Here is a 10,848-nt window from a genome sequence, read left to right as displayed (position 1 = left end):
GCCCCCCTCCCCGCCCCCCCCCCCCACCAATCCTCTCCTGCCCTCTCTCCAGACTGGACACCAACAAGACTGCTGCTGTTGGTACTGCCTTTTGGGGGTGAGTCTCCAAATGGTGTGTGCATGTACAGACACACACACACCACCAGGAAAAAGTGTGGGAAGAGACAGAGACAAGGAGACAGATATTAGGTGGTTAATCATTGAGACAGGATTGCTCTCGGCAGCATTAGGTTCACTTTGAATCACTAAACAAAATAAGAGATCAGTGTTGGAAACACGTTTTTGATGTAATGTTTCTGTTGGGACCTCGAGATTTCCTTTGGATAATTGAGGTTCCTCTGTACAGGAAGATAGGTTGGAAGCTCAAAGGCAGTATGAGCAGAGTAGTCATCTCCAAATTGCTACCTTTGCCATGGGCTAAAGAGGCTAGGAATAGAGACTGCATGCAGCTGAACATGTGGCTGCAGAGCTAGTGTCGGAGGGAGGGCTTCATATGTGTGGATCATTGGGATACCTTCTGGGGAAAGTGGGATCTGCACAACAAAGACAGGTTGCACTTGAACTGCAGGGGTACAATACCCTGGGCAGGAAGTTTGCTAGAGTTCTTCGGGTGGGTTTAAACTAGTTTGGCAGGGGGGTGGGAAGCAAATCAGAGGATGGTGTAGCTGGTGAACAGGCAGATACAACATGGAGAGAACATGAGGAAGGATGCACAGTTGCTAGGATAAAGGTGCAGTATGATGGGTTGAAGTTTGTCTATTTTAACACAATAAGCGTCAGGAATAAGGGTCATGAACTTAAGAGGATGGATCAGTACTTGGAGCTATGATGTTGTGACCACTGGATATCACAGGGACAGGAATAGTTGTTGGATGTTCTGGAGTTTAGATGTTTCAAAAGGAATGGGGAGGGAGGTAAAAGAGGTGGGGGAGTGACACTGCTAAATAATCTCAGAGCTGCAAAAAGGGGGGTCATCGAGGAGGGTTTGGGTATGGGTGGAAGTCAAACAGGAAAGGAGTAGTCACTTTCTTGGGACCGTCCCAATAGCAATAGAGACAAGGAAGAGCAGATGGGGAGGCAGATTTTGGAAAGTTGTAGAAGTACCAAGGGTTGTCATGGTTTCAACTTCCCTAATATTGAGTTTGGATGGAGCAGATTTTATCAGGTGTGTCCAGGAAGGATTCCTGACTCAATATGTAGGTAGGCCAACTAGCGGGGGCCATATTCGATTTGATGCTTGGCAACGAACAAGGCCAGGTGTTAGATCTCTCAGTGGGACAGCATTTTGGTAATAGTGATCACAACTTCCTAACCTCTACTATAGTCATGCAGAAGAACAAGGACGGATGGTATGGGGTATGGGCAAGTATTTAATTAGGGAAAGGGGAATTACAATGGCAGGAACTGTTGGGCATAAATTGGGAACATTTACTCTTAGTAAATGCACGACAGAAATGTGGAGGCTGCTTAAGCAGCACTTGTTGCGAGTGCTGGATAGATCTGTCCAAATGAGGCAAGGAAGGGATAGTCGGATAAAGGAACCTTGGATGACAAGAGATATGGAACATCTGGTCAAGAGGAAGAAGGAAGTTATGTAAGGTTGAAGTAGTAAGGATCAGACAGGGCTCAACAGAGTTACAAGGTAGCCAGGAAAGAACTGAAGAATAGACTTAGGACAGCTAGAAAGGGTCACGAGAAAGCCTTGGAGGGTGGGATTAAGGAAAATCCCAAGGTGTTCCACACTTACGTGGAGGAAAAAGAGGGTGGCCAGAGTAAGAATACAGCAGATCAGGAATAGTGGAGGGAATTTGTATGTGGAATCAGAAGATTCTTAATGAATACTTTGCTTCAGTCTTCACTAGTGAGGGGGACCTTAATGTTTGTGAGAACTGCATGGAAATGGCTATTATGAGGGGACATAGTTTTAAGGTGATTGGTGGAAGGTTTAGGGGAGATGTCAAAAGTCAGTTCTTTACACAGAGAATGGTGGGTACACGAAATGCACCACCAGCAGTGGTAGTAGGGTCAGATACATTAGGGACACTTAAAGGTCTCTTGGATAGGCACATGGATGATAGTAAAATGAAGGGTATGCAGTTGTCCTTAATGTAGGATAAAAGGTCAACATAATATCGAGGGCTGTGGGGCCTGTACTGTATTGTTCTATGCTCTAATCCATTTAAAACAACATTCCTAGACACTACCTCAGCTACCTCCTCAAAATTGTTTGCTGCAATTTTCCCTGCCCCTACACAGAACTCTCATTTGGAAAGTTCGTCAGGTATGACCTACCAATCCATGGTATCAATTCACGCTAGTACTTTTTGATAAACCTAAAGGTGCCCAGTTAGGTTAACCTCGATTACAGACTCCAATGTCTCCAACACAGACGTTAGGCTAATGGGTCTGTTATTCCTTGGTTTTCCTCTTTTGCCCTTGTTAAAAAGTAGAGTAACAAGTGCCATTGTCCAATACAGAGGGATAACTCCTCTCTCAAGCGAACTCTGAAATATTATCGTTTGAGTGTCTACAATGTACTCTCTACTTCCATAACCTAATTTTACTTACATTAATTTATTCAGTTCCTGTCCCCAACCTACTATTAATTTCGTCAGGACTTCTAGCATACTGTCCTCCTTTTCTGCTGCTCAGTAATTATTCAACCTGTTATTTCTTTGTAGTCATTGAAAATAGAGATATTGTCAATCTTTAGTGGACCAACATTACTCCTGACCAGCCACTTCCCCTTTATGTAACTAAAGTATTTCTTCTTATTGACTTTGATGTCCCAGGCAAGTTTCCTTCCATAAGCCCTTTTAGTAGATTTTCTTTTTAAGCTGCTTTGTGGGCCTTTGCTACTACATGTATTACAATTTTCCCCTTTGATATTCCCCAGTTTCATCCACTTTCCACTGAAAGCTCTCCCCTCATTATATCCTCCCTCACCAGTGAAATAATTTGGCATCTAATCATCCAGGCCACTCTCCCTCTGCTGTCCATCCTGTAAATCTTATAACTTGATTTTTCAATTCCCAATCTGACCATCTTGCAGCCATACCTCAGTAATGGCTACTATATAATAACATAACATTTGAATTTGTAACCGCATTTCGTTTGTTTACTTTGTGCTCCATGCATTCATACACAGAACTCTCATTTGGAAATGGTAATCTGTCCCTCAGCACTGAAGCTTTATTCACGTATTTGTTAATTCTCTTTTACTGTTTAATCAATATACTTACAGTTTTGCTACTCCCTGCTATATCTGAAGTATGATTCCCATTTCTCTATGTTTTGTTACTTGATTTTAAAACTGTGCTGACTTCCACCAAGCGCTACTTACTAGTTTCATGTCCAACTTATTTACTTTCACTATGGGGGTTACTCTTGCCTATGTTGTTGGTCCCAACAACTGTACCCTTCCCCTCCCACTCCAACATTCTTTCAAGCCAGTTAGGGATATCCCCTACCATGGTACCAGGCAGGCAAGATACCAAGTGGTACTCTTATATTCTGTTTACAAAAGAATGGTATCTGTACACTCAATAATAAGATACCATACCCCACTTAAATAGCCTCTTGTATCACAGTGCAGTGACCATTTGCCAATCAGCCCTTCTGTCCTTTCTATCACAAGGAACAACTACTTCATAGCTTTTAGACAAGATCAAGAGATGAATTTCTCCCAATGCTGAATTCAGGATTCTTCCACCTGTCTCACTTGTAGTCACACCCTTTTGTTCCTGACCACTGGCCAAATTTGAATGTGAGTGTCTCCTGAAACACCATCCAGATAACTCATTCTCCCCTTGATATGCATAGACAGAGAGAATGTGAATTTGTTGGCATGTACTATGTTTTACGATTGGACAGAGTTAACACTGGAAGAATTAGTTTGCATTCGATTTAGAAGAACGGTATTTTTGTACTCAGATGGAAAACCCATTCACCTCGGGAAGCTTTTGGTTGAGCTTTCAAAAATCCTGATGGATGTTAGATGTAAAATAATTTCTCTTGGAGAAAAGGTTGAAAAATCACTTATTCCATAATGCAAAAGGCTTAGATGAGAAATGGTTGCATAGCATTCTAAAGGAGTTATTTGGAGCTGACAAAGTCAAACTGAGTAGTGTGAATAATCAAAGAAGTTAAACTCTCAAGACCAGGAGCTGAAAGTCAACCTTATTAGATGTGATCGAGATCTCGTTCTAGTATTTAATATTGTAAAGTGATCATGCTGAGACAGATGCGATTGCATTTCAAAAAAAAATGTTTAGATAGTTTATTCTATTATATCTTCATTTCTTTTGCATAACAACAAGAAAGCAGAAAGCTAAGATTCAGTCAGCAGCATTGCATGTTCATGTTCCAATGAAAGGCCACCTTGACAGGTAGGAAAAGGAAAACAAAATCTGATCTATCACACCAGATTTCAGTCTGGGATCTAACCCGTTCAATTGTAACATCAACCATAATCATAATGTATTCCACCTGGTAATGAACTGATGACAGTTTACAAGCGATTTCAAACAAACCTGAAAAGCAAGTGATTACCTACATCAAATTATGTATTTTACATTCTAGCGACCCCATTTGCAATAACTTTGAAAATATAAGGATGAAAAACAATTTGTTTAAACTGTACAACGCTTACAACGTAGACAAGTCAAAGTAGTATCATCACTGATTCACAAACCAGAGGCTCAAACTGGAAGCACAGGTTGAAATCCCATCATAGCAGCTGATGGAGTACAAATTAATTTAAAAACTTCCAGAATTGAAAACTAGTCTCTGCACCAGTGACCATGAAATTAACATTGATATGGTTTAAAAAAATACATTCAGTTCACTTTTGGGAAGAAATTCTATAGTCCTTAGCCAGTCTACTTTAAAAATGTAACCACAGTAATGCAGTTAACTCTTAAGCATCCTTTGAAATAGCCTTAATGCGCCACTACTTAAGGCATGAGCAATAAATGTTGGTCATGCCAGTTACTTCCACAGCCAATGAAATAAAACACAGATAAGCATTTAGTACTGTTTAATTTACTGCACAGTCATGTTTTTGAATGCAAAGCCAACCAAATGCAAAAATTGTACAGTCTTATCTTGAAAATATTTCACATGAGCTCTGAAAAAATTCACATTTTACTTAATTCAAGAAAAAAATGAAAAAGAACTTGTTGAATGGCATACAATCAAACAGATTCACTTGCTGATTTTCTTTTCTTTTTATTCACTCATGATATATGTGCATCAGTGGCTAGGGCAACATTTATTGGTCAGAGAGCAGTTAAGAGTTTATCAAATTGCTGCGGGGTGGGGGAGGAGGAGGAGGAAGAGGAGACAGCAGTGTAGGCAAAACCAGATAAGAATGGCAGATTTCCTTGCCTTTTCTGACAATCGACACCAGTTTCACAGTCATTACAAGACTCTTAATTCCAGATAGTGAATGGAACATAAATTCCTCTGTCTACCATGGCGGGATCTGATCCCATGTTTTCAGATCAAATCTGGGGTCTCTGGATTAGTAGTCTACCAATAATACTACTAGGACATTGATGAAGAACAGATATGTATATCATTCATGGTTTAACATTGCAAGTCCAAACCCATTTCCGCATATGACATTGCTATTTTAGAACTACATCTTCAAAAATTGTAGATCAGAGAAATTGATTTCAATGCCAATTAATATATGCTCACTTCCATTACCTTTCGTCGACTCTCATCTTTTCGATCAAAGGCACACTGCTGTTTGCACTGTTCACATGTCTGTGGTGGCCCATACTTCTTCTCTGAATTTGTACAACGTTGACACTTGGTACCAATGAAGGCTGCGATAATGTTACAATATTGACAGGGTTTGGGCTACAAACATTGAAAACAATACAAAACATTAACTCTAACATTATAACAGAGCACCAATTACAAAAAAGCTGTACATTTGCATTTAATAAAGGGGGATAGAATAATACATAGTGGGTTCCAACAATGCAAAGGACTAAAAGAAACAAACAATCTACCACTCTGAAAATTTTGCTTTACTGTTACTGTGTTCGAGGTTCTCATTCTGATTTACACAAAGTAATTGATTTTCTTATCAATGATATTAAGGTTCTCTTAATTGTCCAATGTTGTCAGAGTCAAATAATTATTCACAATTACATCTAATATTTCAAGAATTTTAAAAATTAACATTTTTGCACCTCAGATTAACCAACATACAAGAAGATTATACTAATGTATGAAATGCATTCAAATATTCATTTTAGTTCAATTGAGAGAGATGAAATGAGGTGTTGGGAGGTAACTTCAACTTTTGCAGTACGAGATATGATAAAACACAAAAAGACTCATTAATACCATGATCTGTCCACAGCCAGACTGTATCTGGCTTGAGAGGACAATAACTGGTCCTTCCATTCTAAACAGAGGCATACTAGTGCAGACTCATACCCTTAGTTTGACAATTTCAGTAGAGGTCATACTAGCATCGACCAGCCAGCAGGGAAAATTGTTCAAGTACATTGTGTCAACAGTAAGTAGGGCAAATACTGCCTCATCACTAGATTCTCAGTGAGGAAAATAGGTGATGCAACAGGCCATCAATGCTAACAAGAGTTCTTGCTCAACAGTAACGTGCTCACTCAGTTTGGGTTCTACCGTAGCCACTCAGCTCATTACCTCAGTACAGTGTTTGCTTAAACATAGACAAAAACATACACTCGCAGAAAGTAGGTGACAGTGACTGCTCTGAAAATCAAGGCAGAATTTGACAAAATACAGCAATCAAAGAGCCCCAATAAAATTGAAGAGAGTGGGAATTGCAACAGCTGGGGGTGGCCAGAAAACTTTTGTTGGCTGAAAAATCAGACAGAACAAGGTGGTTTAGTTCTGGCCCAAACATTTTTGGCTGCCTCAATAACCTCCTTTCACTACAAAACCAGAAATGGAGATTTTCACGGATGACCGCATGGCATTCAGCATTATTTGCAACTCCTCAGATACAGAAGTATTCAAAGTCAATTTTCAGCAAGGCTTGGATAATATTCAGGCTTGGGCTGACAAGTGCCAAGTAATATTCATGTCACGCAAGTTCTGGGCCAATAACATTGCCAACAAAAGAGAACTCAACCAGCTCCCCTAGCTAATGGCATTAACCTCTTAGAATTCCACACAATCAACATCATAGGGATTATCAATTGTTCGAGCCAACCACATAAATAGTGTTGCTATAAGAGAAGACAAGATGCTCAGAATCCTGTGGAAAACTCACTGACTCCCCAAAACTTCCAAGCCCTAAACTTCTACCACCTAGAAGAGCAAGATTAGCAGACAAATAGGAGCATCAATGTTTGCAGATTCCCCTTGAAGCCACAAACAAACCTGACTTGGCACTAAATAAATAAAACCAAATAAGTATGGATGCTGTAAATCAAAAATCAAAACAGAAATTATTGGCAAGCTCAGCAGGTCTGGCAACATCTGTGAAGAGAAATCAAAGTTAGTGTTTCAAGCCCAGTGACCCTTCCGTATATCTGAGGAAGGATCGTCAGACCAAAACTTTAACTCTGATTTCCCTTCACAAATGCTGCCAGACCTGAGCTTTTCCAGCAATTTCTGATTCTGTCTGACATGGCACTGTTCCTTTGCTAATTTGAAACTCATTTCCTAAAAACACTGAATGCAGCGATTGGAGAGGACAGCCCATCATCACCTTCAAAAGTAGGGATGAGCAATAAACACAGACTCTGGATTAGTGGTGCTGGAAGAGCACAGCAGTTCAGGCAGCATCCGAGGAGCATCATTCCTGATGAAGGGCTTTTGCCCGAAACATCGATTTTACTGCTCCTCGGATGCTGCCTGAACTGCTGTGCTCTTCCAGCACCACTAATCCAGAATATGTTTCCAGCATCTGCAGTCATTGTTTTTACCTAATAAACACAGACTGTCAGCAATACCAACAAAAAAAAACTTTATAAAAACAAAGTCCGATGGCCAGACACTGGAGTACTTCGAGAACAATATCCAGAGACAGATTCGGGAAGAGCGATCAAGAAAGTGGACAAATTTTAAAGAAAAAGATTTAAAGTAGGGAGCATGGTTTGAATCTAAGTAGAAAAAAATAATGTTCCTGCTGTTATGTGCACAGTTCCTCTGGTGATCCAAGCACAAATGGTATTAAATCGAATTCCATTGGTTAGAAATCTACATCAGATCCTTATAACAGCTTCTATTTATAATTGTCATCTATCTTAATATTACCTTTTGCTGTTCAATGTCATTTTGTTTTATACTGCTCCCGTGAAGTTCCATGGGTGATTTATGTCAAAGGCACTATATAAATAAAAGCTCTTATTAAATCACAAAATTAAGACTCAAATGATTAGATAATGTTTTAAGTCAAGAAATTGTGTAAAATGGACTGAACCTGTCAAAGTTCTTGTTTCTACTCTAAGCTAGATTATTTGCTTTACTTCAATAACAAATTTTGTTTTTTGCATTCATGGACATATTGCTCAAATTTTCAAGTTAGTAGCTTGCAAATAGCAGTCACCATTAGTTATACACAGAATTGAGTTTTTTGAAGTAGTGACAAAGAAAATTGAAGAAGTCAGAGCACAGGATATTGTCGATGTGGAATTCAGCAAGGCTTTTGGCAAAGTTTCACATGGTAGGCTATTTAACAAGGTTAGACCACAGGGAATCCAGGGAAATTGGAGCCAACTGGGTACAAAATTTATTTGAAGGTAGGAGAGAGGGTGGTGATGGAGGGTTGTTTTTCAGACCTCTGACCAGCACAGTGTGCTACAAGGATGGCGCTGGGTCCGTTGTTTTTCACCATTTATATAATTGATTTCAATGTGAATATACGAGGTATGGTTAGCATGTTTGCAGATGACACCAAAATCGGTGATGTTGTGGACAGTAAGACGACAAAGGGCCCATGTTCAGATGGGCAAATGAGTGGCAGATGGAATTAAATTTAGGTAAATGTGAGGTGCTGCATTTTGGTCAGGCAATCAGGCCAGGACTTATGCACTTAATATGATCCTGGGGAGTGTTACTAAAAATACCAAGGAGTGTAGGTGCATGGTTCCTTGAAAGTGGTGTCGCAAGTAGGCAGGATGGTGAACCAGCATTTGGTATGCTTGCCTTCATTGGACAGTGCATTTAGTATATGAGTTGGGATGTCCTTATGTGGCTGTACAAGACATTGGTGAGACCAGTTTTAGAATACTATAGGTAAAAACAATGACTGCAGATGCTGGAAACCAGAGTTTAGATTAGAGTGGTGCTGAAAAGCACAGCAGTTCAGGCAGCATCCGAGCAGTAAAATCGACATTTCGGGAAAAAGCCCTTCATCAGGAATACAGACTTAGAATACTATATTCAATTGTGGTCTCCCTGTTATAAGAAAGACATTGTTAAACTTGAAAAGTTTTATAAGGACATTGACAGGATTGCAGGGTTTGGGCTATAAGAGAGAGGTTGAATATGCTGTGTGGCTATTTGCGCTGGAGTGTAGTAGGCTGGGGGGGGGGGGGGGGTGACTACAGAATCATAAGTATAAAATCATAAGGGGCATGGATAGAGTCAACGGCGAAGGTCTTTTTCAGAGGGTAGGGGAATCCAGGACTAGAGGGCATAGGTTGAAGGTGAGGGGGAAAAAAAATTTAAAGTGACCTAGGAGGAAACTTTTTCATACAGAGGGTGATGCACGTGTGAAACAAGCTGCCAGAGGAAGTGGAGGAGACTGGTAAAACTACAACATTTAAAAGGCATCTGGATGGATGGATGAATAGGAAGGGTTTAAGAGGGAAATGGGTGAAATGCTGGCAAATGGGACTAGACTAAATCCAAATGGGAAGTTAAATCACAAAATCATCATAGCAGAAAAAGCAGTTGTTCAACCCATCACATCTACACCAGTTCTCGAAATAAGCATTTCTCAGAGTGCCATTCAGATGCCTTCTTTTCAGAACCTTGTACATTCGTCAGCTTCAAATACAAATCTAACCCATTTTGGCATGCTTATCATGTGCTAGTTGAACTAGTTTATCCTCATACTACTTTCGCTTCTCAAGTCAATTACTCAAAATATGTTCCTTCTGCTCCTGGCGCTTTCACACCTGAGAACACAGTTTGCCCTGATGTATCCTGTCAAGTCCCCTTATGATTTTGAATATTTGATCTTCTCTCAATCATCTCTTTCCCAAGGAAGATTTCAAACTTCTCCAATTAATCACAACAGAAATTATTCATCTCTGAAATTATTACCTCAAATCTTTCCAATGTTTTCACGTTCTTCTACAAGTGTGGTGCCGAGAACCGCGCAGAATATTCGACCCAAGGCCAAACTAGTATCGTATTTGGCTTCAACATAACTGCTCCACTCTTTAACTCTGTCACTATTAATAAAGGCCAAGGGTGTATCTTTTAAAATCAAGCCATCCAAAATAGGTTTTTACACACCTCTGGAGCAAGTGTGACTTGAACCTCGGCCTCTTAGTTCAGCTATAATGCATGATGAACAATTTTAGTAACTGCATTCTCAACTGGTCCTGCGACTTTTAATGATTCTTACACATAAACATTCAGGTCCCTCTGTTTAGAACATAGAACATAGAAGAATACAGCGCAATACAGGCCCTTCGGCCCTCGATGTTGCGCCGATCCAAGCCCACCTAACCTACACTAGCCCACTATCCTCCATATGCCTATCCAATGCCCGCTTAAATGCCCATAATGAGGGAGAGTCCACCACTGCTACTGGCAGGGCATTCCATGAACTCACGACTCGCTGAGTAAGAACCCTACCCCTAACATCTGTCCTATAACTACCCC

General features: G+C 40.2%; 1 protein-coding gene across 6 annotated transcripts in view; it reads right to left on the bottom strand.

The window, feature by feature from the left end:
• fam76b (family with sequence similarity 76 member B) overlaps positions 1–10,848 on the bottom strand; it is an 89,535-nt gene that overhangs the window by 48,836 nt on the left and 29,851 nt on the right. For 3 of the 6 annotated variants that reach the window (XM_043691479.1, XM_043691480.1, XM_043691481.1), the window contains 2 exons: positions 8,266–8,337; positions 5,704–5,868 (listed from right to left, as the gene is read on the bottom strand). In XM_043691479.1, coding sequence (XP_043547414.1) covers positions 5,704–5,868; positions 8,266–8,316 — 216 coding nt within the window. In that variant the 5' untranslated portion in view covers positions 8,317–8,337. The remainder of the gene's footprint in view (positions 1–5,703; positions 5,869–8,265; positions 8,338–10,848) is intronic. The other 3 variants (XM_043691477.1, XM_043691478.1, XM_043691476.1) reach the window with 2 other exon arrangements.

Source organism: Chiloscyllium plagiosum, chromosome 6 (genome assembly GCF_004010195.1).
Source record: "Chiloscyllium plagiosum isolate BGI_BamShark_2017 chromosome 6, ASM401019v2, whole genome shotgun sequence".
Taxonomy (NCBI): domain Eukaryota; kingdom Metazoa; phylum Chordata; class Chondrichthyes; order Orectolobiformes; family Hemiscylliidae; genus Chiloscyllium; species Chiloscyllium plagiosum.
This window is presented reverse-complemented; position numbering and strand designations above follow the sequence as displayed.